This window comes from Phoenix dactylifera, chromosome 15 (genome assembly GCF_009389715.1).
Source record: "Phoenix dactylifera cultivar Barhee BC4 chromosome 15, palm_55x_up_171113_PBpolish2nd_filt_p, whole genome shotgun sequence".
Lineage (NCBI taxonomy): Eukaryota > Viridiplantae > Streptophyta > Magnoliopsida > Arecales > Arecaceae > Phoenix > Phoenix dactylifera.
The window spans coordinates 9600454-9627223 of record NC_052406.1 but is presented as its reverse complement, the minus strand read 5'-3'; the positions used below and the strand labels follow the sequence as shown (position 1 = coordinate 9627223).

Sequence of the window (26770 nt, the reverse complement as noted above, 5' to 3'; positions counted from 1 at the left end):
CTCTGTGCGATGGTGTTCTTGATCGCATAGCTTATCTCTTTCGTTAGTTCTTTTATTAGTGTGATCGTGTTCTGTTTCAATTCATTGCTTGTTGATTTGGGCGGGAAACTGAGGGGACTTTAGGTGCAGTTTTATTAATTATTACTGAAAGTGGTTTTGATTTAGAAAGGAGGAGACACGCCCTTTGGACGATGTACTCGCTCTCTCTCTCTCTCTCTCTCTCTCTAGTCTATATATATATGCTCACGTGTACATTAAGCTCTGTAGCGGAGTTGCCTTCGCGGGGAGGGTGAGTGTTACAGGAGACGAGGGTTAGGGTTAAATTAAAACGAAAGAACAGAAGCGGTTTTTGTTGTCCCAACTCGGAAGGCGTTGGTTCATTCTCTGAAGAACAAATAGATAAAAATTTAATTTTTATCCTTTTATCTCCTCCATAAGTTTCGTCCGTTCTCCACGTTTTCCTCAGTTTTTTTGAATCTTTGGCCAACCTAAATTCCCCATCCTTTGCTTCTCCAAATGATCCTTTCTGGCAGGCTCACCTCCTGCAGATTCTGCATTTCACCGTATGATTATCTTTTCCTGGGAGCCACCACCCCCTAGCTTCCTCAAGCATGGCTTTTGTTCCATGGCCGAGTTACATGTTGGAGAAGGGCTAAGCTACACCAGAAGGTTCTTGTGGACATCACATATTGTGCTTAAGAGGGATTCAAGATCAGTTTTGGTTCTTTTGTCATGGCTCAGGACACGAATTGTGCGGCAGGTGAGTTGCTCTAGAAGATTTTCTCTATTTTCCCTTCTCGTATTTTGGAATTTTTGTATGGTGACTCCCATGAGCATATTCATACAAGTATATCCCTTCGACCGAATAAAAAAGAAACAAAAGTGGAGATGTTGGGCCAAAGATGAGCATAACGACGATCAAGTGGCTTTAAGGAATTTCATTAGATATTGTTCCATTAAATATGCACCCACACAATTCAAAAGTTTAGGACTTTAAATAACAACCCACACAACTTCCCAAAAAAAGATCCAACGCTACTGAATAAGCTGAGATGTGGAAAACTCACGTCAGACATTATAACGCTCACTGCTAATTCCATGATGGTTGCAGTTAAAAATGTTGAACCGGATGATAGTACACTCAACTTTTGATTCTTTTTTTCGGGCCAATATTCCCCCAAAAAAAAAACTGTTAACAAGACCTCTAAAGAAACACAAGTCAGAACCGGGGCACAGCCAACACTGAAAGGCCTCAAATAATAATCACATCATATACAACAGGACAGTCCTTATCCAGGTGAAGACACAAATCAGTGCATGCCCAATTACATTCTGGTTACAACAAACAAAAGTTAGACTACAACACAGCTCTGCAGCACCAAGAGGACTGTCGGCACCTGCTGTCAATGTGATCAAACAACCTTCGAAGCAGCAAACCCATGAGAAGATAAGACCCTGAGCTTTTTCTTGAGGCAGCTGTTGCTGCTTCGATATGCTTATCCAGTCCTGGTAGAATCTGACAGGTCTGCAATCTTAATGTCATAATTTAGCATGCGCTGATGAGGCAGACAAAAACATTCTCCAGCAGCATAATGCATTCATCAGTGAAGACGGTTCACGAGGATATTGGTTCATAAGGAAAAGAGAGCCATGGATGCTTCAATGCTTCAGATGCCGATGGACGCTTCCTTGGGTTTATTTCAAGAAGATAAGCAACAAAATCAACAAAACCTTGATCACCCATACGCAGCCGATGTCGCAGCGATGTCTTTTTTGGAATCAAATACTCTAGCCTATTGATTTCCTGAAAAGGAGTCGAAACAGCTCTATGGTTAGATGATATCATGAAACAGGACAGAGAATTTTATTCATAAAGTGAGATTCCTGATGTGACTGATATGCATACTGACAAAAGTGGAAGCCATCAAAGCTTCTATAAAATGATGGCCACTTCTGAAACAACACAAAGATGGACAATTTGCTCCACCCAAGATGCAAATAACTTCATCGACGACACTAGTCCATTTTAAGAAGAAACTATACAACTCCATGTGATGCCAAAACAATTTGCCATTTCTAGAGCCCTAGATATACCATGTGATGTCAAAACAATTTGACAAGGAAATTATATGAAGATTGTTGGAAGAGATGCTCCTGGTATTTTGTCTTTGGAAACTGTATATACAACAAAGAAATAGGCTACTTTGAAGTTTAATAATGACTTATTCAGGTAGTAAAACTATTACTTTTAATTCACTATTGTTGCAGCAAATCAGATGATGCACTTGAAGAAAATAACTTGCAACAGTTCATTCTCAGTACATGAAGAGATCACCTATTAAGAAAGAACTCAAACCTGATTCTTTTCGTATAACATGTGGTTTTTTGTGAAATATTTGTATGTATCTCGCCCCTTTGCAAGCATGTCCTGGTCAATAGGGCTTATGATTCCCATCACACGTGCAAGTAATGTTGCTGGAGAATCATTTTGGAAGAGAACCTGTCAAAAAATGAATAATTAATTCCTTTTACCTGCAGTTACAATTAATTTATAAATATGTTTACTAAGAGAACAAACATAAATAAGTCTGATATGATCAAGATTTTTTCAAATAATTCTTTTGGTTAACAAATTTAGAGAATCTTCTTTACCATATAGGTCATTATGTGGCTAGGATTTTCTATTCAGCTCTCTGAGAGCAATTCAAAGTGGGATTTCTATGGAAAGTATAATTTTGAAAAAGATGAACAAGAACATTCAAAGAGGTAGCTGGATTGAGAAAAAGAGAGCTTTAAATGAGGTTACATCAGAAAGACCACCCTTTTAGACCTCTTCTTTAAAAAGCAAAAACTGTCAAAGTCACCAGCACCATAAGAAACATCAGCAAAAGAGACCACTCCTTCCTGACAAAATTCCTTAATTTTGCATAGGCAAGAGCTTCCATGGAATACGTACAGTATGCTATTAAAACCATGATATAGTAGTAGTTCATGGTAAGCCAGTTGTAAATTCCCTGCATGAGGCACAGGGTTAATTGTTTCAGGAGACAGAAATGCAGCAAAATTCAACTGAGTGAATTCTTACAGCAAGTAGAGATAGATAACAAAAGGTCGCTAAAATTCCATACATACCAAGAAGTTCATTTTCTTCCTCAAAAGTGGGCTACAACAGGGTAAGTCAAGATGTGTAACTTTTTACTCAAAACCAATATCTTATTCTTAATATCTTAAGAAAGGTTAAAAGAGAAAGGCAACATTCATGTTAACTAAAGTTTAGAATCCTGTGGGATAGGGCTGTCCCGGTTTTCCCATAGAACAGAACATGCCACTGCCCTGCCCCATCCCAATACTTGGGACGGGGGATGTCCCAAGGCATGTCGATCGGGATGCTAGGATAATGGAGGGACGGTCCTGGGTCTTGAATCCTTGCCCCAAACTATGAAGAAGTGATGGGACAGAATATGAAAATGGCACATTTAAAGTTTACATATATTTTTTGACCTATACAGTGCACAATCAAATAGAATATTTGTTATATACAAAACTGAAAGTAAACAAACCTAGAAACTTACATTTCCTGTGCAGAGTTCAGCCAGAATGCATCCAAGTGACCATATATCTATCTTTTTATCATAAGGGAGGCCCAGAATAACCTCAGGTGCACGATAGGATCGTGACTGTACATAAGAACATAAATGATCCGTTTCGAAGCAACTACTACCAAGGTCAATGACCTTTACTTCACACCTACTATAGCTCTTCACCAATATATTCTCAGGCTTCAAGTCACAATGAATAAGACCAAGACCATGTAAAAACTGAAGTGCCTCCAGGCATTGGATAGTTATTGACTGCACGCAAAAATATTTTCAATATTTAAAAGAGTATTAGTACATGCAATGAGAAATAAAAACGTAAATAATGAATTTCAAGGTTAAAGCAATAAACTTGTGGCATACAACCTGCAATCTTGGCATTGTAAAATAAACCTCCCCTCCAGATTCTCTGTTAAACTTGTGGAATTCATACAAGTTTGCCTTGAGAAGTTCACAAACTATCAGTAAGTGTTCCTGCAAAAATCAAGAGAATCAGCTAAACAACAATAGCCAAGGAAGACATAAAACAAATAGCACGCTGACTTTTGATAACTTGAATCAAAGTATTGGCCATTCAACTAGAAATACTTCAAAGGCAACACCAAATTCATAAGCATATTTTAATGGAGAAGTGGAGATGGAGGCTACACTGTCCATATAAACGAACTTCAAATTCAGAGTAGATTAGAGAGAGAGTGAGGAGGCTCCTAGAAAGAGATATATTTAAATTACAAAGACATTTCCAACTTTAAGCATGCACAACCTTGACAGTGAGAATGAGCTATGGGATCTTAAGATAATCAAACATGTTAGCAATCAAAGTTATTCTAAACTGCAATATGCAAAAAGGAAGCGCAATGTTAAACCGACTTCAACATACACGAAAAAAGTTAAAAAAGGAGTAGAAGAAATGTCATTTCACAGCTTAAGATCACCTGCTGATGATTCATAGAATCAGCAAATCAGATGTTAGTAAAGTGAAATATTGGCACAGATCAGAAAGACAGAAGATCAAATTTCACAGGGAGAACTCGAGTATTTAGGTTAGGGAGAAGTCAGGTATTTAATCAGTGATGATTATCCTGCTTTCCTAGAATTGATTACAGAAATGTCAGCGTTTAATCTAGAATCACAATATGAATTTTATCAGAGGAAAGCATGGAATTTACGAAGAGTCCATTAGACCAGAGAAAAATTCCAGAGTTTATTAATATTCTGAAATGAAACCCGGAAAGTCAAAAAGGAGCATAGGGTGCTTTTGCGCTCGAGTAATACTTCCAATTTTCAGCTAAGCTGTGCGGCCTTAAATGCAAGCAACTGTTGGGATTTAATTTTGGAGGTTCAGCCAACATTTTTCAGTTTAGAGTCGGGAAGCTTAATAATCACCATAATGTATTGCAACTAGCAAAAATTTTAATTCACCATATTTATAATAAGACACAGAAAATATTTTATAGAGATTATGCATTGATTATATCAATTAGAATCTAACCTTTCAATTATTCCTGTGACATAAGTTACTCCGAAGTTGGAATACATGAAATGATCTCGGGAAGGGAATCATGCTTGTATGCATGGATTATGATTTGCGTGTCAACAGTAGGGTATAAGAATTGCAGAAAAATGATACTGGGAGGATAAGATCAAAATCATTGCAAATGAGTGACGAGATAATGAGGAGGCAAAGGATTATTCTGAAAACAGGGCCAAAAAGTTCTAGACAGAATGAGCTTCCTTCATTTAACCTGACATGTCCTTGCAAGTTGCGAGTAAAATATGAAGAGATAAAAGAACATCATAACTTTTCATGAACATCATCAGACAATAGTATATATTCTCAAAGAAAAAAAGTAATCATCAGTTTTCATGCTTTTGGTTGCTAAGAAAGAGGTTGTGATGATGTCAATTCAAGTAACTTTTGCTAGTGTAGGGTTTTTCAGAAATCTCTAAAACACTGGTGTAAAAATGAAGATCAGAATTGAAAATATTGTTTTTGAGAAGCAGACTGTTGCCATAAGAGCAAGATTACTAGAATATTTCCCACCACTACCGAGTGTAGTAATGTAAAATGAAGGAGTGAAGGCCCAGGTTTCTTTGTACGGTGGAGTTTGGTCAAGCATATGATGAACTACCCATGGTACATAGTAGGTCTGTGAGTTTGAAGTTGGATGCATTGCTTGGTTGACACCAAGGACTGAAACATTGTGCACACAAGCCCCACACAGGTCAGACCGTACCAGCCATGAGCCAGTAAATAGGTGCCAGAAGCAGCAGGGAGAACCAGACCCATAGCGCACCATATTGGGTCATATCAACCTTATACCAACTCGACCACTCGCTGCATGTTTTTTTTTATAACTTTTTTGCTCATTTATGCTGAGACATATTGAGGCATACCGCCCCTGCATCAATCCCATATCAAGGTTTTTATCGTACCAGGCAGGCATCGATATGATACCGATCCTCAAAATTTGAATACTTGACGGAAACAACCGCCATCATTGCTAACTTTGCAGATCCATTTAGTGCTAAGAGCATCTCATTTCCCCTCTTTAATTTACTTAATAGGCTTTGCAAATCAGAAGATGACAGTTTTATTGGCAGCAAAAGATGGCAGAGATGGGGCTTAATTATTCATTCCAATATCTAACAATATTTTTAACTGCAAGAAATTATCTGGAGAAGATAGTGAAATTCACTTTCTTAACAACAGAGGGTAAACATTGACACGAAATACAATGCATGAAGCTAATACTAATATTAAGAAAATGGAAAAAAGTTGCCTGCTTCTAAAAGTGGAAAGTGGAATAATTGCTTATTATCTTAGATACCTAGGCCGTATGCCAAGAACTGGGAGAGTTAAAAGCTCATGATGTGGATGCTATCGTATTAAGTCTTACTTTTGTAAGTAGGACAGGTAGAATACTGTAAAGAGAGAAGACTATGCTCATCAAGGCATCGTTTCTTCTGATGCTCATGCATGTAAGGTGCCAATTTGTTAGGCATTCAAAATATTTGCAGCTAGCCGAATGCCAGAGGCATTCCTCACATATTGGAGGAAAAGGCATAATCAGAACAGTCTTTGTTGATCATTTGGAAAATTGTTGCTGCCTGAAAAGGCAAAAAGGTTTAGGAGCAAAGCATGTCAGAGACTTGAGATAAGTCTCTAAAGTATAAAATCAATGAGAATCAACAATGTGGAAAGGTTCTTCTCATAATGATTGACCAATGAGAGAGATGACCAGATGTATGATGGCCAAGTGCTTCTTTCAGGTGCTAAAACGACATCATAGACATTCAGAGCTTTAGGAAGGCATTATACTCCTAGGTAGAAAAATTCAGAGGAATAGGTGATAGGATGCTTGCAAAGGTGTTTGTAACTTCTGGGTGCCCTATGATGGCTATTAATTAGGATGTAATAAAAAGGAAACATTAGCTAGAGGTCAACCTTGGGGGCACATGGAATCATTGTTCAAGAGACACTTGAATGACAATGTGGTGAAATTTGTGACCACTTTGCCATTTTGAATCATAAAATTGATGATGCTCACTGTGATATCATATTCTATGATTCTGTGATAAGCAAACAATTAACTATCCATAACTAATCAGTTGCCTCATTTGTATTAGGGCCAGTTGTTGAAACATGTGGTGTCTCAGTTTTGCCCAAAGCTTAAGGTTTTGCTCCAACAATTGTGCTTGGAAAAATTCTTGCCTACAAAAATCTTGCAAGAAGAGGAATCTCTTGCAAAAGCAAATGCAATGTACAAAGGGCACAAAACCGTTCCACATTTACTATTGCATAATTATACCTCATGGTTCATGTGGTGCAAGATACTTGCCAATGCAATCCCATCTTTGCATAAATTGGGGATTTTGCACTCAGCAACAGACTAGAAGAAAGAAAACAGGAGGTGTCATCTCATATGTTTTTTGCGAGAAATTTGGAAGGAGAGAATGTACGAGTATAAAAAGTTTCACAACTATGTGGTTTGGACAAAAATCAACTGTAAGAGTCTAGTTCCTTCTTATTTTGTCATCTCCACTCTCTCCCTTGTCTTTTAGCAGCAGCACACAATTTCCTTAACGCATTAAGCATGAAGTTTGTTGGGGCTTATTCAATCTCAGGTCCCTCCTTTGCATGTTGATGATATAATTCTTGCAATGCTTTTTAGAGGATAAAGTTTCAAGCAAGGTTCGCTGTCTTGGTACCAAACCCGTATTAGTACCATCCTATTGCAGTTTTGATATATGGTACAATATGGTAAGGTTCGGCGTACTGGGTGTTGGTACAGTATGGTATCATATATCGGTTCGGTATCAGTACAGTACGATACAGACCGATATGGCAAACCTTGGTTTCAAGTAAGACTCATTATCTGGCAACCACTAAATCTAGTCTATGAAAGGGATTGGGTCAACCCTAGGGCAATTATGCTATGCTTAAGCTACTTATATTTGGGCTCTTGCTCGAGCTGGGTTCAAATTGTTAGGTCTAGATTATGTTCATGGCTAGCCTTAGTCCCGTCTCAGCCCGACTTTATCAATTTCTGCTTTCTCTTGTCATCAACTCCTCTTCTCTCCTCTTTATCCTACTCCACCTTCATAGGGTCTTGACCATCCTGTCACACCATAGCCCCTAACCCCACCATGCAACCGGCCCACACCAATCCCAGTAACCCCTATTGGTCCCTCTTGCAATGCCTACAGATTTGCCTTATATCCAAGCCCCGACTAATTGATTGGGTAGAACTTCCCAAGTTTGAGGCTAGGCCCTACCCTAACGCAAGAATTTAATTGTTCCTCGAGCTTGACCTGGGCATGTTCAAAACATCTTGTGTTGGGCCTAAGCCATGATGGCTTGTTCCAAGCATGATGACATATCAGCCCTAACTAGAGTACTCAAGATCAAGGTCTAACAGTTTTATAATACCTCATAAAATAATCTAAGTAGAATCAACTCATAAGAATTCTTTATGAATCAACCACAGAGCAAGGTTTTAATGTGAGTCAAATATGACTCGGTGTCAAATAGCTTTACCATTCATCAACCACAAGCAGTAGAAATATGCACTTTATCTTACGCATGTACTTTAATGTTTCTCTACTTATAGATAATGCAACTGCGTTGAACATGTCAATCTCAACATCTGTATATGGTAATATGTATAGTTCATTATATGTGTAGAGGCTCGTATTGGCCATGACCAGTTGGGTACAGTACTGGTACATACCATACTGAGCCAAGGCGTACCAATCCATTGGGAGGGAGAGGGAGAAGGAGAGGGAGGAAGAAGAGAGAGAGAGAGAGGAAGGAGTGGGAAGGAAGAGGGAGGGAGAGAGAGAGGGGAGGCTTACCGGCCGCCGACATCATGACATCAAAGAGAGGGGAGAGAGAGCAAGAGACAAGCATCCGACGGATAGAGGGAGGGAGGGAGAGAGCGAGGGAGGGGTGGCTTTTCGGTTGACAATGTTGCGGCATTGAAGAGGGGGGGGGGGGGGAGGCGACTCTTCGGCGGAGAGATAGGTGGAAGGGAGAACTTTTATAATTGACCCATATTGCTGAACTGACCCGACTTGGTATCAGTTCGGTTCCATATAGGCCGAACAGCCTGGTTCGAGTTGGTTCGATGATCGTTGTGTTAAACAATCATGCCCACCAAGACCAATATACTTTTCTCAACCTCATTCAAAACTCTGGAATGTTCAAATGAGTCAAAGAAGAAGTTTACATGCTTAAAGCATGTTTACTTATCACTTTCAAACAACTTTTGACAAACTAGACTGGATTATAAAGTATCTCATCTGTATGTTTTACCGGTTTTTGACACATGGCATGGCATCGTACATCATATTATGATGCCTGAACCAATATTTCCACTATCCACATATTCTAAACCTTGGCATGGTGGTATATATGATCAAGACTTTGAAAATATCATGATGTATATATCATTTTAGCAAGCTGAAATTATTTCAGTAGATAACTGGATATTGTTAAGAAAACCAAAACAATTTTCTTAAAGTCATAAAGCATATTGCTTTTGCAAATGAGTTCCAGAAAGTGCCCAGTGCTATCTTTGTTGACGTCGTCTCGATACCGGACCCTATACCGATACCATCCTATTACAGTATTGGTACATTTGGTATGGAGGCCGGTTCAGCATTACCGAATGTCGGTACACCCCTCGTACCACGTACTAATTCGGTACCACTATGGTATGGTCATACGCACCGGACTCAACCGGTACGACAAACCTTAGTTGTTTATCTCGAAGCTATCGGTCTCTAGTTGGTATTTTTATACTTTTATATATGTTGTTGCTTGTCTATGAACTATGATGATAAATTATGTCAAGTACAAAGCAATGAACATAACAAAAGAAATAAAAGGAAAAAATGGATTTAAGATCCAAATGCATTTATGTGAAAGATCAAGTTTCAAGACATGATGAACAGAAGTATAAAATTGCTGATAGTGCAATAAAAGTGACAAGCAAGGAAAAATGATTATTCGCTCACCATAAGAGGCAATTAATAGCTAAAATAAAGTTAAACTAAAGGTGCAGATCACTTAAGATGTATTGCAGCAAGGATACTTTGATAACTCTGAAAACATGCATTGAACTATAAAATCAATTGACCATATCTTGCTACAATAATGCATATAATAAGCATATGCTTGGTGCCTCTTGGTATCTCCCTGTAATGTAGTGTACCAATTCATTGACTAAAACACACAGTGATACATCTAAAGAAATTATATCTATATCTTTCTACCCACTTTTCATTTATTTACTAGCAGACCATACCACTAAAGATTTTAATAATGTAAGACTGGCCTAGATGACCTCAATAAACTTTGACCAGACAGGCTTCCATCGACATGGGTTCAGCTTTACAAATCAAAGCATGACCCATCAAATTCTCACAACTTTCATGACCATATAAGATGATGTTAACCCTCTATGGGTTGGTGCAGAATTAGCAACCATGGAAACTTTAGGCAAGAGATGGGCTTCCCATGTAAAATAAGACCAAATGTCTACAACAAGATAGAAGGGAGACAGTGGTGTTTCATCTTAAGATAATAAACTAATAAAGACAACATCCTAGAAGACCCAGGCATGGCCACAGCCCATCATCACTGGGTTACAATATAACATAAATAAACAAAACGAGTCAGAATGACATCAATATCCAAGTAATACAACCTAAATTTGACAACATGTAAAACAAATGAAGTTATACAACTTAACAAAAGAACATCCTAAGAATAAATCCCTACTAAATGCCTCTTTTCAGAATTTTGTGGAGCATAACTAAGTATTGTATAATAATGACAAATTAACAAACAGATGGAACTTAGTTTCATTTGATAAAGGAGACTCATTACGCCAGAAATATTAAGTGAGATAAGCACAAATATATGTACCAGAACATTTTTTTTAAAAAAAGAATACTCACCCGGTAATAGAAATAATCATACAAGCGCAAGATGTGATACTTGTCAGCAGGATCATTCTTGCTAACAAATTTCAGAAGCTTAATTTCATCAAGGCTCTGATCAAAAAAATCTTTGTTATTCTTTATAATTTTCACGCAAACATCCATGCCTGTATGCAAGTCATGTGCCTGAATAGCTTTGCTGAATGCTGCTGATCCTAGGTATTCAGTAACATGATAACGTCCAGCAATTACTGAATTTAGAACAACATGGAAATTTTTATCTTCTTCGAAGCCAGTTCTGATAAATTGTAGTCAAGCAGGAACAAAAACAGGGTTAGACCAAAAGGAAGAAAAAGAATATTCAGAAAAGAAAATAAGAATAAACTATTTTCTGAAAACAAAAGAAAAAAAAGAAATAAATGGGTTGTCCTCGGCACAAATTCCAGATAGCATTAGCAGTAGAGGCCTGTTTGGATAGATAACAAGCTTGTGATATCTTGGCAAGGTGTAAAGAGAGGCAGGAGGATGATTTTCTTTTTCTTTTTTCCCTTTTTCTTGAGAGGGGGGCTGAGGATGGGGGTTCGCAGAAGCCCACTGATTCGGCAATCCCAAGAATTATGGGATACCCAAATCACCTTTTAGATGGACTCCAGTATACCTAAAAACTCAGGATTGGGGGAGCAATGGCCTATTCCCACTTTGTAACTCCTACTTAAAATGCAATATATCTCATAGGGGATGGTCAGGCAACCAAAACTGGCCCTAAAGTAAACTGGCATTAATGAAAACAGCAAATATAATCTTTAATCAAGTTAGAATATGGCATGGTCTAAGCAGAATACGAGGTTAAACATGCCTGTTTTTTCTATGCACAATCTTAAGATTGAAGATTTCAAATTCCTCCTCCTGAGCTGTTATCTGTCTTACTTGCTCCTGCAATGCAGCAGCTTCTTCATCCTCAAGCGTTGTCCCAGGGTCTTCTTCTCTAGCATCATTTGCTTTGTACTCTTGTCCATTAATATCCTCTCTTTCAGCATAAGCGTAATTTGAGGTTGATGATGCAGTTGAATTTCTTGATGATCTAACAGGATCAGAAGTTTTCTCGTCTCTGAGGTTCCTTAGAGGAGTAGAATTGTTGCTTCTTCGCCTCCATGTGGCAAGCATATCCTCTGTAACCACGCCATTTGCACATTCGCCAGCATCATCATCGACAACAGTATTACCCCTGGTTGACCATAAGGACTTACCAGAATCAGCCTCCAACACATCTCCAGTTCTTGTAGGTGGTGGAAAAGAAAACCCACCATCAATATAACTCACATCTGGCAGGCGACTACCCTTTCCGGAAGCCAAAATAAAGTTATCTGGATCCTGTTTATTTCCCCTTACTTTATCCTTCTTAGAACTATTCAAGTAGCTCTTGTCTGTATCATATTGAGAGAGCCGTCTGCCACTTATACCAGCATCATGTACATGAATGTATTCTATGTCCCCCACGCTACTTCCTCCGACCAAGCTTTCACGGACTTCACTGCCAATTTCAGCAGCATCACTGTTCATGCCCAAGCCAATTGACCTAACTGAACCATGCTGATCATCTTCAATAGAAGGATCATCAGGATAACCCCGTTCAGACTCATTGAGGACTTTCCCATTTTCTAACCTAACAAGTTCATTACCCTGGGTAACAAAGCCCTGCCAAACAGGTTCTGCACGCATCAAATTTAGCTCTTCAACGTCCATCAGTTGCCCATCATACTGAGCTATCAAATCATTTTCATCTCTTCTTCCATACATTTCAGACATTCTCAGTCCCATTGGTCCCTCTGAACCAGCAACTTGTTCAATGTTTTTTGAATGTAAATACTGCTCCCCTGATAAGTATGAATCCTCTTCAGCAAAAGAATGCTCATCATCCTCATCCTTTCTTGGAACACGCTCGTGCTGATCAGGAACACTCCCATGACCTGCTCCCTTTTCATTGTCACTTGGATAATCAATCTCGTGTGCTAGAAACCAGGATTCATCTTCAATAGGCTGTCGCATGTACCCAACATCATCATCATCATCATATTCATCAGAATCCCAATACTCATTTAGGTAATCAACTGAGTCGTCACCAACAGTAGCAAAACCAGATACCAAGTCAGAAGCATCCTCAGCAATTCCTTGACTTACAGATAGCCAGCTGCTTCCAATTGTTCGTTTCCCACCTGTTGCCACACTGAATTTGTGAGCTTGAAGCAAAACTATAATATAAATAACAAAATAAATGCATAAACTGATGATATACCATAAAAGAAATGTGACAGCAGACACAGAACCACTTATTCTCTAACTAAAGATCAACAAGGAAAAGCTTGAAAATATTCTTGACAGAGTGCAGAATGGGCATATATTCTAGTCGAACACACAATTATACAGGCTCAATCACCATGTTACATAAAGAAGCAAACCCTACTGGACTTCTTGAGAAAACAATTTCAAGAGAAGGTTAAAAGGCAGGATAACCTCCCAGGGTTTGGAGTCAAAAACAACAAGGGAAAGCATAAGAGAGGAGTGAGGCTTCCTTTTTTTGGAGAGGGAGGCAGAGGTTGCTTTGTCTATTTGTGATCACATTTAGCCTTTAAGAGCAGGACTGCTCAAAAGTAAATAAAAAAGAACACTGACTAAAAATCCTGATGCTATGGCTAACTCATACACTCAAAGAACAAGAGAAATCATTAGGCCATTTCTTAATGATCCAATGGACAATAGAACCACTAAAATTCATGACACCTCTTAAAAGTTCTATCACAAGTCAAATGACTTACATAACTCAAAAGATTGAACCTGAATTCCACAAATGATATTAGAATGTGTAAGAACATGCTGCAACGATATCCAGAATAGCCTTACAATTGGCCAGTTGCACTAATAAAAATAGATGTGCATACAAGACTAGTGGTCTTTCCATGATCAAAATGATCAGGAAAAAAAACAATATCATCTTTGCTGAATCATGTCCGTTATTGAACAATATAAATCATCTGCTCTCTACCTGAGGCCAACACTTCATCAATGCTGAACACTTATCCAACCCAATTTGCTAATCCTCTACTTTAAAGGACCCTTCATCTCACCTTGAAAGAAAACCATCCTTAAAAATTTCATGATAACAACAATTTCAATCAATTCCACCACTTTTGAATAACCGTTATCTTCTAACTAACAATCTTTATTTTCAGAGAATGATAAATTCTTCTACATGAAACGAATCTGTCTTCACCCCAATAACAACTTTCTTTTAAATAGATTTGCACAGGCCCCTTTAAGGAGGTCCCAACTATTGCTCTATGGTTAGATGTTTCTTTTGCTCAACCAAGTCACCTGAGCCGGCAAGACACCTTTACTGCTGACCCCAATTCTTGTGCCAAAAGAGCATTAAACAACACTTTGATGAATAAGAAAAGGAGTACAACACTTCTTTGACGCTTCTTTCTATACCATAAAAATGAGGAGGGAGAATACAGGTCCTAATTTTGTCTAAAAAAAATAGAAAGATGGGGATTATAGAATTCTTGAAATGGGAGACAGTACTGCATCGAAACCCATGTCTCAATCCACTTAATTCTAAATGCCTTTCTGTCTCTCTTTCCTGTCAAGCACATATGCCCTTAATTGTGTCTTACTTGGTCATTAGAGAATATGCGTTGTTAACTAGTAGCACATCCATCTGATCTGATTGTCTGGCCATATGCCTATTCGGATGCATCAGAGGTTTCAAGGAAAGATGGGATCAGCAAAGGCTTCAACACCTATTGGATGCATTGTAGGTCCCAAAACTAATAGATGATTTGGTCATGTGATGATTTATCATCATCCTTTCTGAAGAATAAACTGAAAAAAGATAGCAGAAAATTCCTCTTCCTTTATTTTGTCATAATTTCACAAAAAAAAAGAAGGGACGGATGATTCTTGATGACTTGGTATTATATTTCTCGTAGAAAATAATATAAAAAAGAGACACCTACATTATTAATTAAAGCCAGCATGAAAATCAATAATTACACAGTAAGCCAAGTGCACCTCAAGAAGCCACATGAGAACTCTGATGACTCACAACAGAATTCCAATTATATAGAAGAAAGTACCTAGATGAGGCTTGGAGTCCAGGACCTTTAAACAATATGGCTGAACCAAGTTTCCCATAAGTTCTGTCACGTTCATAGGGCCTAAAACTTAAATGGGAACTCTGAATCAAATGCCACACCATCCCTTTGCTTTTTTTGGATCCTGGTAATAATGCTGACTTCCTAATGTGGATCTACAACTCACCAGCTAATTTAGAATCTTCTCGGATCTGATAAATTGGTCCTTTAATTTGATCAGGTGATCAATTACTGCCCTAAGAGGAAAATTGCACTCATATGATACTTAAATATTTGCAAATCAAATAACCTGGCTTTCCAAGAACACTCAGGTGATGATTATAATGCAGCTTGGTTCATGGAAAGACTGAGGACTGTTTCTATTTCATTTAGATGCAACAATACGATAGTGAAATCCAAGAAACACTAGAAAAGTAACTGCTCACGCGTCTACAGTGATGCATGTAAGAGACAACAATCATACAAACTACTTATCTACAAAAAATGCAAAAGAGAAACAGCGTAAATTTTCAGAGATGCTAAGCAGAAGACCTAAAGATAAAAAAGAAGGGGATGGAAAGAGAAAAATGAAGGACCTCTAAGGCGAGAAAAAGGCATCAAAATTCCTTCTAGAGTTATAGGACTTTCGGTGAGATTAGCTATATGCAGATTGCAGAGTATATGAAGAGGACATTCAGCAGTTCAACTATTTAGTGATATCTGATTCCACTTGGAGGATCCCAATTATTCCAAGAAGAAAAACTCCTACTTTTAAGATGTCCAGCAATCAAGGATGTGTTTTATTTTCTAGAATGCATTAACATGTAATTTACCTGCTTCAGGATTATTGACTTAAAACTGCTCACTTAAATTTTCAACTATATACCAGATTACCTAGAGAGCACCAGTCCTTTCAATGCACAGGTCCACATTGACCCTCGCCCCATCTTAATGAACCCTGCAATGTAGTTGACTGGCTTGTCCAATTCAATTACTTTTGTACATTCAACTAGAGGATATTGGATTTTAAGTGCTTCAGACTCCTAGTAGGAACTTAAGAAGCTTTTAGCTATGATTTAAAAGGCTCATTTTCCTTGTTTCTTTGTGACACCAAAGCCTACATCTAGCAACCTCTTTGATTTCTTCAGGAGAGAGCATAGAAAGAGGGAATGTAGTGATAAAGATTTTGATACTATATAAAAAAATGAACTCTAAGGTATCTGTCACAGGTTCTAGTCTCATTTCTATTCGAAACTACTACTAGATTCTTAATCTATAAGTACTATAAATCAAACGAACACTAAAAAATAATTCTGATTAGATGTGGTCAACAATTTAATTATTACCCAGAAATTTAACCATCATGAGATCAATCCTTGATTTGCTAAACTGATCCTAAACCCCCGGTATGCTCTTGTTTCCAAAATCTGAACCCAAAACAGCCTTTTTATCATTATATTGCAATATTTAGTAGCATACATCCAACATGTAGCAAGTAATTTGAATCCAATATTATAAACAGGTACTTGACGAAGTGATTGGCAATGTAATAATCAATCTGTGTGGGTCCTGGCATGACACAGCTAGTGATTAATACGCTACGGATAGGAGAAAGCATCAAATAAGAAGTGCCAAATTTCTTGGGAAAGATGAACTTGAGGAACTTTCTATATGGATTCTGAAGCATGGAATGCTTTTTTGCTAGGAATCAATTACTGAAAGGGCAGAAGATGAAGTCTTCCCATGCAAAGTTAAGGGGAACTACAAATGTGTGATGGAGCTGAACCCAGGATTCTCCTCATTGTGCTTCTACCAAGTTGGATAAAAGGTCCTGAAATGCATGACATATTCCCATCCAACAAATTACGTGCCACTGAGAGATTAAATATGGTCCTGAAATGCATGACATATTCATGCATGATGCATTCAATGTTGAAATAATATCTCATCCATGGTTTGCTAAACCGACCGGTACGAGTCGGTTCAGCCTGTACCGTACGGGTGCCGATAGGCACCAGTACGGTACGGCTATTGAAATCGGTTCCGACCAACCCAATCGGTTCATGGCCTGTACCGGTGCGAACCGGCTTGGTTTGCACCGGTACGAGGTGTTCTTCATGGGAGACAGCGCATGGTACGGGGTGTTCTTCACGGGAGACAACGTGTGGCTAAAGCCACACGCTAAGTGCCATGAGCTGTGGCACTTTCGGTATGGTACCGGATCGGCTCGGTTTGGTACCGGTACCGTACCAATATCAGACCGCACCGGTACGTCGGTACGGTCGGTATGGCGAACCTTGATCCCACCTATAGTTTGAGAGTACAAAAAGACATAGGTATAAGGGAGTACAAAAAGGAATAGGCATAAGGCAGTATACATAAAAATAAAACTAGTTTTATTGTCGCACAAGAAGAAAGAATAGCAGAGAAAAGAGGTAAGAGTCATGAGAATCAAGTGGATGGTCATAAATCCTTTTAAGTGCCACAAGAACATCATAACATAGACATTATGTTTTATATATAATAAATCTAAACTATAGTTACCGGATGGCTTAACTACTACTTTACCTGAAGAGTTGATATCTTGCCCAATAGGGACATCAAGAAAAGACCCAATCATAAAGGTGTTGTCTGGACCTGAGAGCTTTGTTCCAGATGCCTGATGGTCAACCTTTTCCTCCAAATGAAGATTTACTAACTTGTCTTCGGACTTAAGCCTTACAGGAGGCAGCCTTGGTAGCTCCTCCCTTTGGTTTTTACCAATATGCAGTAAATCAAAACTCTTGGTATTCTTTTGCTCTGTACTTTCTTGAGACTTCCCTGAGAAGCATGGCCTACCCACATTATCTAGCTGTTCCTTTGTGACTTCTATATTATCATTGCTTTCCACTTTCTTGTTTAACTCTTTTCTATCATTACCATGGCCTGAAGCACCATCATAACTAGATGAGGCATTGTCCACAGGAAATGGAAAAACTGTCTTCATGGAGCAATCCTTTGATGGCTCCTCACTTTTCAACCACAGGCTATCTAGCAAATGGTCTTTGGAGTAAGTATTTTCAGCCTTAGAAACACTCATTTGACTGACTTCAGGCTTCACTTCAATCTCAGTTTTACTTTTACCCCCGATAGAAGAAATTCTTTGCTCTGCAGACGCGTCAGGATCAGTTTCTAGAGCAGAATTCCTCTTTTCTAATGCCAACAAACCACGGTGATGCCTAGGTTCCTCAGATATCAAGAGCTCTGCAAAGTTGTTGGCAGTGGCACCACTTGCCCTTGAAATAGAATTGGAAGCACTATTAGCAGAACCAAAATTCCAAGGGTACAGATCAGTTGTGCCTTGGCCCTGATTAGAACTAGAGCCTTTCTTGCTTTCGGACCCATTACCAATGCCACCTACTTCAATCTCCTTGACAATAAACTCCTTGGACATCTCTCCACTCCGCATGCCTGTACCTTGCCGTCCCGCTTTACTAACTCCTCCAGTATCTTCTCCCACTTCATCTTTCTCCTCAGAAAGGTGTCTCTGAAGCGTCCCATTCAAGTCCGGCCGGCTATTAAGCTCCCCTCGCAAAGCAGCCTCAGCCTTCGCAAACCGGTTCTTCCTCAAGAACTCCAACACCACATCCACGGAGTCCGCCATCTCTCAAAGAATCCACCCAAATGTTAGAAGGCAGAAACACCTGCAAATCAAACAAAAAAACAACCTGTTTCTCGCGCTCCAATTCCTTCTCAAATCAACTTAAAACCTAAAGAAAAAAAGGCAAAAAAAATAAAAAGCCAGAATCGAGCGGGAAAAGCCTAAACCGAGCATCCAAAACCTGACTTTCCTCGGAAAGAAACCCTAGAACCGGCGATTCTAGAATCGGGGGGCCGCAAATCGAGCGCCCATTCCCCTCGACATCGGTGCTTCAAGCGAGTCCTAGGAGCCGGTCCGAAACCCTAGCTAAGGGGATCGAAATCGTGGAAGAAACTGAAGGAAAAGGAAGGGCTCTGAACGGAGCGAATGAGGAGGAGATTGAGGGCTTACGGATCGAGAGAGATGGATTTCCCTCAGGGCGGAGATTGGGCGAGGCTCGGCGACCTTCGAGGGCGGTGGCGGAGATGATCGCGCGGCCGTGGGCGACGCTGTCCACCGCCATTAGGAGCGGAGCACGCGGAGGAGGAGGAGGGGGAGGGGTGGGGCGAGGCGGCGAGAGCAGGACGTCATTTTTTTCCCGTTGGGATTTAGGAATTAGGCCTCGCGCTTTCTGGAGCCGAGCCTCAGACCGGAAATATTAGCATTCAAGAAAGTGCTCAGGTTATTGACTTGCGCAATATTAAATTACGGATGTAAATATGTTTGTTTTGGGGATTTCTTCCGACCGTTTGATGCTTCCATGGATCCAGGATCCTGCATCAAGATCCATCAGAAGTGCAGGTTTTTATGCTACTCTTGGTTCGATGAGCATGGACCCAATTTGCTTCTAAAAACTAGATTTTGTTAAAAACATAAGACATTAGAAGCATATTGCTAGAAGTTCAAATTCATTCAAATTTAATCACTAGTATTATGATTAGTCCGTGATCAGTCCCAATAAATTCGTGTTGCAGTATCTCTTACTCCACATACGTTATAGGTCGAGTCTGTTTAGATACAATTTTTAATAATTTAGAATTTTACCAAAAATAGCTAACCGGAAGGTATTATTTGAATTTCTTGATTATATATAAGTATACAAGATCTACTAGCGAATAACAGATGTAGGACTAAATATACACTCCTATGAGTCTCGCACATATTTTTGTCATGGGATGCTTGTATCCACAATGTTGGCCGCTAGGTTTCAAACCAAATGGGGCAGACATTAATATATGGATTTATGTTATGGTGGAAAGTTGGTGTATCCAGTATTTTGACCAATATATAGAAAATATGGAAATCTCACACACGTTTTACATGTGGGAAGCACAAAATATATTGTGCATATGTTGCACAGTAGATGGAATCCAACCTAGAGCAGTCACTACATATGTTGCAGCAACCATAGACATGGACCAACCTTTTGAAATAACAAAAGAGATGAAGCAAAATGTATCTAATTGATGAATATGTAAAATATTCATCAATAGTATGTCTATGTATTCAATAACAAATTTTAATCAATTTAGTCCAGATCGAAGTAATAATGCTATATGATTGCTATACACACTTCTCAACATATATTTCATACGAAATCCGATTCCAGCTACCTTTTCTTTAGTTCCCACATATCTCAATCTCTTGGCAGGTGGCCTCTCTGCTTGTATCAAGTTTCTAACTAAACGAGGAAGTGGATTTCAGTGTTCGAGTTACTCCAATCCCCTTCCTCTTCCTATTTATTTAGCTCATTTCTTTGTTTATCATCTCTTCTAGCCTTCAAGGATTGACCCATATTTTTCTGTGTCTTCCCAAAGAGTTGTTTAGTTCTAGTTTTTATTTTGTGTTTGCTTCCTAAAATATTAAGATCACGGGTAACTCAAACCTAAAGTAAACCACCATGCGTTCAATATATATGTGCCACAAGTCATTCAATTTCAAATTTGTGATGGATGGAAACCTGCTGCTGTAAGTGATCAGGAAAAGCTAATAGTAGGACTTTTCCTCAAGAAAAAAAGAAATTAAAACTGGCATCACATTCCTGGTAACATGAAGTCTATTGTTCTTAACTAATTGGTAGAAGCCTTGCATCTGTCCACGAGCACTATTGCTGCCTGTGTGGAGTGTAAAAGTTCTCATTCAATATTATGGTGTTCTTGCTATAAAGTGATGCTTCCAGGAACAACCAAAGGAGGGCCAAGGGATCACTTTCGGTCTTCTTCTACGCTCTCTCAATTTACTCGCTTCAACGTTTTCTTATGTTTCTTCTTTCCTTTGGGGCTTATGGCCCCCACCCCCCACTGTACCAAAAAAAAAAACAGAGAAGAAAGAGAGAGAAGGAGGGCCAAGGGAGGGGACCATGCTGTGGAATCCACTTTTCCATGTACTTCTTCGAGTGAGGAGCCAACCATCCGTCCATGACCAGTAGCCCGTGATTTCATGCACTCAGAAATCTCACGGACAATGACATAAAAGAAAAAAAGAATATCCTGTTAACGAGATTTTTTTTTGGCTCACATGAGAGTTTGACATTTTTTGAGATCACGAGCTTCGATATTCTACCAAAAATACAGAGAAAGAACTATTCACCTGCTTCGTGTCACAAATTTATATGTGGATCGATTCCTTCGGTGCTAATGCAAGATCAGGCATTCAGTAATAAACTAACAGGGGAAGATAAAATCTATATCTATGTCACCAAAGAATTCTAGGATATTAAGATAGGCAGCCGACATATAATTGAAAGCTCATTGAATTAATTTTTTTTTTGTCTTTCAGAAAGGAAGAAAAAAGATAGCTTTTTCCTTAGTGAGAGAGTAAAAAGAAGGAAGGAAAAAAATGTGTGGCGATGCTCCTGTGAGCTCCTCGCCGGCCTTTTAAGCAGCTTGTGGCTTGCGCATTAGTATCACCATGAGATGGGCCATGACGGATAAGGAGAGAGGATGAATTCGAGAGCAGCGGTTGCCATGAATTAATTCTAAGTGAAAGAACACGAAGGAGAAGGAAAGGTAGAAGAAGAGGAGGACGAAGGGATGGGGGAGAGGTTGGGTTGCTGAACATTTAGGACGTTATACTCTCTGCTAGTTCCTAACTAAAATTGTAATTACTCCGAAATCTTGTGGTCCCTAATTCCTTGTAAAGCCTGCAATTGAATTACATTCTCGATATGTGTAGCATTTAATGAGAAAACTACTTAAAAAGTACAAAATAAAGTCTAATTTGGCCCCTGAGTTGTAAACTTCATGATACCTTATTGTCTGATACTTGTTTTTTGAATAAAACAGTGGAGTACCAATAGCTTGGAGAAATGCGAATATGAATGGCACAATTTATCCTTAGTTTTCATTGACGAGTAAAGATCTTCAACTCTCCTTTCCACCCCCAAGGTAAGTTAAAATGTTTGTATAAAGTCAGTAGAAGACCATTTCATGTAGAATCATACCAATGAGGTATCATTATGATATTGAGATTCAGTTCAATTTATATACTGAACTGATTTGTAATAGTCTAAACCAAGCAAAACTATGTTGTGCTATCTAATTTTGGGTGATACCATGGCTGAAAGTGAGAAAAATTATTAAGAACTTATGTCAATATAGGATGCATATTGTACTACATCAATTGTACTATACTGAACTGGTAATGTATCAGTACAGTTATCAGTGTCGGTTTTGTAGATTTTGATTTTTAAAACTAAAGGTAGAGGGATAACTAGGCAAAACTATAGGCTACCTAAGGTAACTAGTCGCTTGCCTTGCTTTCGAAGGTCTTCACTATTACTAGAATCCACCAAGCTTCATCAAAGATGACCATAATCCACTAGATGACCATAATTGCTGCCGATGATCCCCAAATCCATCGGTGTTTGCTCTAAGATCCACTAGGGATGACATAAAATCCACCACCCAAAAAGAATTTAGAGTAGACACAAGTTAACGTCATTTAGATAAGCAAGATTTTATTTATGTGGAAAAATTGAGTATATAGGAGAGTATTTATAGACTCTAAAGCTTCTTACATTGATAGGGATGAGTGGTTGTCCATATAGAGTTTAACTAGGATCAAATAACTTGCAAACTAAGAAATCTAAAAATAAATACTTAGACTTAGGAGAATTTTGGATGAAAAATAATTTGATGGAAAGTTTCTGTCATCATAACAATCTGATAGCACACTAGCTATCATCAGATGGTGTACTTTCTCACACCATAAAATCTGCCATCAAATTTCTAGCCTAGATTGCACTAACACCACTTTAGTAATTCAACTATAACTTTTCACTTGAGCTCCAATTGAGGCGATTAAATGATGTTGGAAAGCTTACACAATGGGAATGTCATGAAAGTATTTTGAGCATCAAATCTTGTGTCAACCAGGATGAAGTCATGTTTCGGACTATTGTGCACTGGAAAGTATCTGAGACAGAATGTTAAGTCCTTTGAATATATATGAATTATATATCACCTTGTTATTTTTTTTAGTTGGATTAAGAGTGCTCTAGAGATCGCCCCAAGGTTTTGTGATTGTGAGAGGTGGAGTCCGGCCCGCATCAAATCGACTTTACTAAGTGGATTTCACATAATAAATTTGCCATCAATATCCTCCCATAGTACCCATCTTAAAGTTTACACCACAAGACCAAGATGGTTAAAACCTATTTCACTGGACAAATCATCAATAGATGATAAGTATTTCTTTTTATTATTAAGAAATAAACAAAACCTACACAAACCTCAAAGTATTTATTTCTCTATCAGACTCATGGACTTTTACAAATTGGTTTGGGACAATCATTTGTTTCATGCCATCAAGAATCAACTGACTTCTATATAGCTCCTCATTAAACTTTCTAGGATACGAATCCACCAAATTATTAGCAACCTTTACAGAAGCTTCTTCATTCACTAGAATGGGCGGAAACCTAGCCAAATATTAGAGTGATCAAACCTAGTTCTCTCTTTGTGTGTGTATGTGAAAAGATGAATCCTATATTTCTTTCATCAACACAAGAGAGGTTACCAACCTGGCTAGTTGCATGGCACCCTTAGCTTCTTCATGGATGCCCATTGTGGTAAGTCTTGAATAATCCTCTCTTGCCAATGTATGCAGCAACTAATGATTAGATTTCTTGAGAGTAACCACGAAAGCATGAGCATTTAAGAGGATTTCATACATTTGATACCTCAAAAGATAAAAGAAAATTGTAATTATGGAAGAAGTTCTTACAAAGTGAAAGCAAAATCTTGGCAAAGCACTTCAACAGGAGAGATTGGATGCTATTTATCGAAAAAATTATGCATCTACGAAGACATGGATAAATACATCATACCTCAGAAAATTGCATATTGAGTTGCTAATGACTGTCCAATATTGTCACTCTCACTAGGGAACTCATGATTGTTACTAAATGAATGAACGACAGAATTTAAATAAGATGCAACTTTGGCCGAGAATAATCCATGGAAGCCCATGTCAAAATGTGCCCATCATCTCTAAGAGACAAGTAAGTGGGAATATTCCAAATGGTGGCTTTGCTATTAGTATGGAGATAGCTGTCCAAGGTTGTTAGATGTCATATCATGACATCATTGCTTCCTTACTACTAATTTGTTGAAAGTCTAAGATGATATGTGACCGTAATGCTCGATAAAGCTTAAGGCTTTACAAGACACAAGGATCATTCCACTTGCTCGAAGGATTGCTGCAAACTACCAACTACCACTCAGAATATGATCTTTTATATTGTGCTTACCATCCAATAGAGTACTAGTCATTAGCCTACATGACAATAAGGTCAATAGTGAAAAAAATTCTTTTGATGTGAGACTTAATTAACATGAGACTTATCAAGAATCTCCACAATAAAAAACAGGTGCCAATAACTATAGAAGATGGTGACCAATTTGGACATAGCATAATTGTCTGCGCACTGAGTAACCACTAACCACATTCGAACAAGCAGTTGCACAATCACTACCCAAAAAAAGGGTGCCGACCATGACTAATGTTGTGAGGAAAATAGCACAAATAGGATTCTTGCACATAAATTACATATACATGCATACATATATGTAAATGTCCATATATATATATATATATATATATATATATATATATATATATATATATATATATATATCTTCTTAGGTTATTACAAGGAAGAAGAGAAATTGGAGTTCAACTGCGTTTTATTGCAAGTACTAAGAGATATAAGCTGTCAGTCCATTTCAGAAGACTTGAACTTCGATGCAAATGTACATTTGGAAATACTCTTTGTTTAAGATATACTCCAAGCATGAACATACTTTCACGAATCCTTATTTGCACATACGTACATGGTCAAATTGATTGGCAACCTATCACCATTTGTCAAGAAGACCAAGTATAAGGCAGTGGAATTTTTTTTCACACACCACTGATGCAATTTATATAGCTAAGTTCTGCTATATATATTGTGCATCATTTACAGATTTATAGTAAGATCTACGATGTTAGGGTTTATGTGCACTAAAATGATAGCTATCAAATGTGTCTGCTTGTCTTTGCTAATACCCATCGTTAAGAGGAACTTCCAACTGCCAAGAAATCTATGAAAGGAACAACAGCCTCGCTGCAATTCTCCTTGGTCTCCTCCTGTTCCACTATGCTCGAGCAACACCTAGTATCATTAGAGTCAGTGTTTACTTGGAGAAAATCATAAAACTCAATTGAGTTCTCTCCATGTCTATCTCCATCTGCAATGATTAGCATACCAACACAGTGAGAACTATGTTGTAATGAATTCACCATGCAATAAAACTAAATTTTACAAATTCAGTTACCTGCAACCATGCTGGGATAATAACCATGGATCTCAGAATAAAACTCTTTGTGCTTCTGATGGTTAGTAGCTATGGAGCTACTGTACCCTCTACAATGTTTCTCCACCAATATAACAATATTTCTAGACTCGGATTTCCTCTCTTTATTCTGTTTGGATTTCTCATCTTTGACTGCAGTGCGATAAGCTCTCTTGGAGTAAAGTCTCGACCTCTCTTTACACCTTCGTGCCATGATCACATGCCAATGATTCTTGACCGCGTTGTCAGTACGACCTGGGAAGAGCCTTGCGATGATGGCCCATCGGTTCCCAAGAATTCTGTGAGAAGCAAGGAGCCGTTCTTCTTCCTCTGGGGTGAAGGGGCTGCGATTGATCCTTGGGTCCAACTGATTGAGCCATCTCAGCCTGCAACTCTTGCCTGCTTTAGATTTTGTTTAACATGTTACTAACTTTCACAAGCGAACTCAAAACTTTGAACATATGCAAAAGAAAAACAAATCTTCAAGTTTACACAATACGTTCTTTTCTTCTTTTTTTTCAAAAGAAGAAACATTAGAAGGAAAATATGCTAGAAAAAGCAGTTCTCTCTGCCAAGAAAAGGAAAAAAGAAAAAGAAGAAATAGTCACAGATGAACTAAATTGAACCTGATCTCCCTTGAAGCTTCTTAGCGATTGCATTCCAGTTATGAGGGCCATATTGGCCGACCAATTCCTTGAGCTTCTCATCCTCCGCTGGCCTCCAATGGCCTCTGCTGCACATCTTATCTGAAGAATACAAAGAAGAGCTAGAGGGAAAGATAAAGAAAACACTTCAATATATCTATTGATAAAGCTTCTCCTTCTTTAGTTTTGATAGATTTTCTCCAACCGTGAGAAGGGCCAAGAGAGACCAAGAAGCTAAAGGCGAAGTTTATTGCACCAGGTGGTGGGAGTTCTTTTTGTTAGCTGCCCTTAAGAATCTCTATCGGTGGAGAAGATATGGATGGGGATAGATATGGTTGGGGGGAATATATTTTGAGAGGAAGAAGACAAAGGCATAAAATGGTGTGAAGATTTGAGAGGAGGTATATAAAGAAAGAGCTTTTCTGGTTAGTCTGAGAGAAGAGAGAGAGTTAGGAGACTGTCACACCAGGGACTGATGGTACGTGGGGGCTGA

General features: G+C 38.5%; 2 protein-coding genes across 5 annotated transcripts; both read right to left on the bottom strand.

Annotated features, from left to right (window-relative positions):
* Nucleotides 1-1056: 1056 nt before the first annotated feature.
* On the bottom strand, nt 1057-19450 carry LOC103705802. Of its 3 annotated transcripts, XR_003385417.2 has the most exons (9): nt 19206-19450; nt 17744-18858; nt 11902-13258; nt 11064-11343; nt 3963-4070; nt 3573-3851; nt 2957-3014; nt 2357-2500; nt 1057-1804 (listed from the first exon to the last, which is right to left on the bottom strand). XR_003385417.2 is itself a non-coding variant. In XM_008789661.3 (8 exons), the coding sequence occupies exons 2-8, from the start codon at nt 18816-18818 to the stop codon at nt 1616-1618; spliced, it is 3432 nt and encodes a 1143-aa protein (XP_008787883.2). In that variant the 5' UTR covers nt 18819-18858; nt 19206-19450; the 3' UTR covers nt 1057-1615. The 3 variants fall into 3 exon arrangements, 2 of the variants coding, with proteins under 2 accessions (XP_008787883.2, XP_017697946.2); XM_008789661.3 differs by lacking the exon at nt 2957-3014; XM_017842457.3 differs by lacking the exon at nt 1057-1804 and having other exon boundaries at nt 2403-2500; nt 2807-3014.
* A 5521-nt stretch (nt 19451-24971) lies between these two features.
* Nucleotides 24972-26770, bottom strand: LOC103705801 (transcription factor MYB54-like). Of its 2 annotated transcripts, none has more exons than XM_026804151.2 (3): nt 26260-26770; nt 25616-26035; nt 24972-25528 (listed from the first exon to the last, which is right to left on the bottom strand). In XM_026804151.2, the coding sequence occupies exons 1-3, from the start codon at nt 26372-26374 to the stop codon at nt 25353-25355; spliced, it is 711 nt and encodes a 236-aa protein (XP_026659952.2). In that variant the 5' UTR covers nt 26375-26770; the 3' UTR covers nt 24972-25352. The 2 variants fall into 2 exon arrangements, with proteins under 2 accessions (XP_026659952.2, XP_008787882.2); XM_008789660.3 differs by having other exon boundaries at nt 25616-26032; nt 26260-26767.

Excerpts from the sequence above, each read along its gene's own strand:
- LOC103705801 (XM_026804151.2), bottom strand. The coding sequence starts at position 26,374 with ATGTGCAGCAGAGGCCATTGGAGGCCAGCGGAGGATGAGAAGCTCAAG. Across the intron at positions 26,036-26,259 it reads GAAGCTTCAAGGGAGATCAG|CAGGCAAGAGTTGCAGGCTG; the intron begins GTTCAATTTAGT and ends CAAAATCTAAAG. Across the intron at positions 25,529-25,615 it reads TTATCCCAGCATGGTTGCAG|ATGGAGATAGACATGGAGAG; the intron begins GTAACTGAATTT and ends TAATCATTGCAG.
- LOC103705802 (XM_008789661.3), bottom strand. The coding sequence starts at position 18,818 with ATGGCGGACTCCGTGGATGTGGTGTTGGAGTTCTTGAGGAAGAACCGG. Across the intron at positions 3,852-3,962 it reads TTACAATGCCAAGATTGCAG|TCAATAACTATCCAATGCCT; the intron begins GTTGTATGCCAC and ends TTTTGCGTGCAG. Across the intron at positions 1,805-2,356 it reads TGTTATACGAAAAGAATCAG|GAAATCAATAGGCTAGAGTA; the intron begins GTTTGAGTTCTT and ends ACTCCTTTTCAG.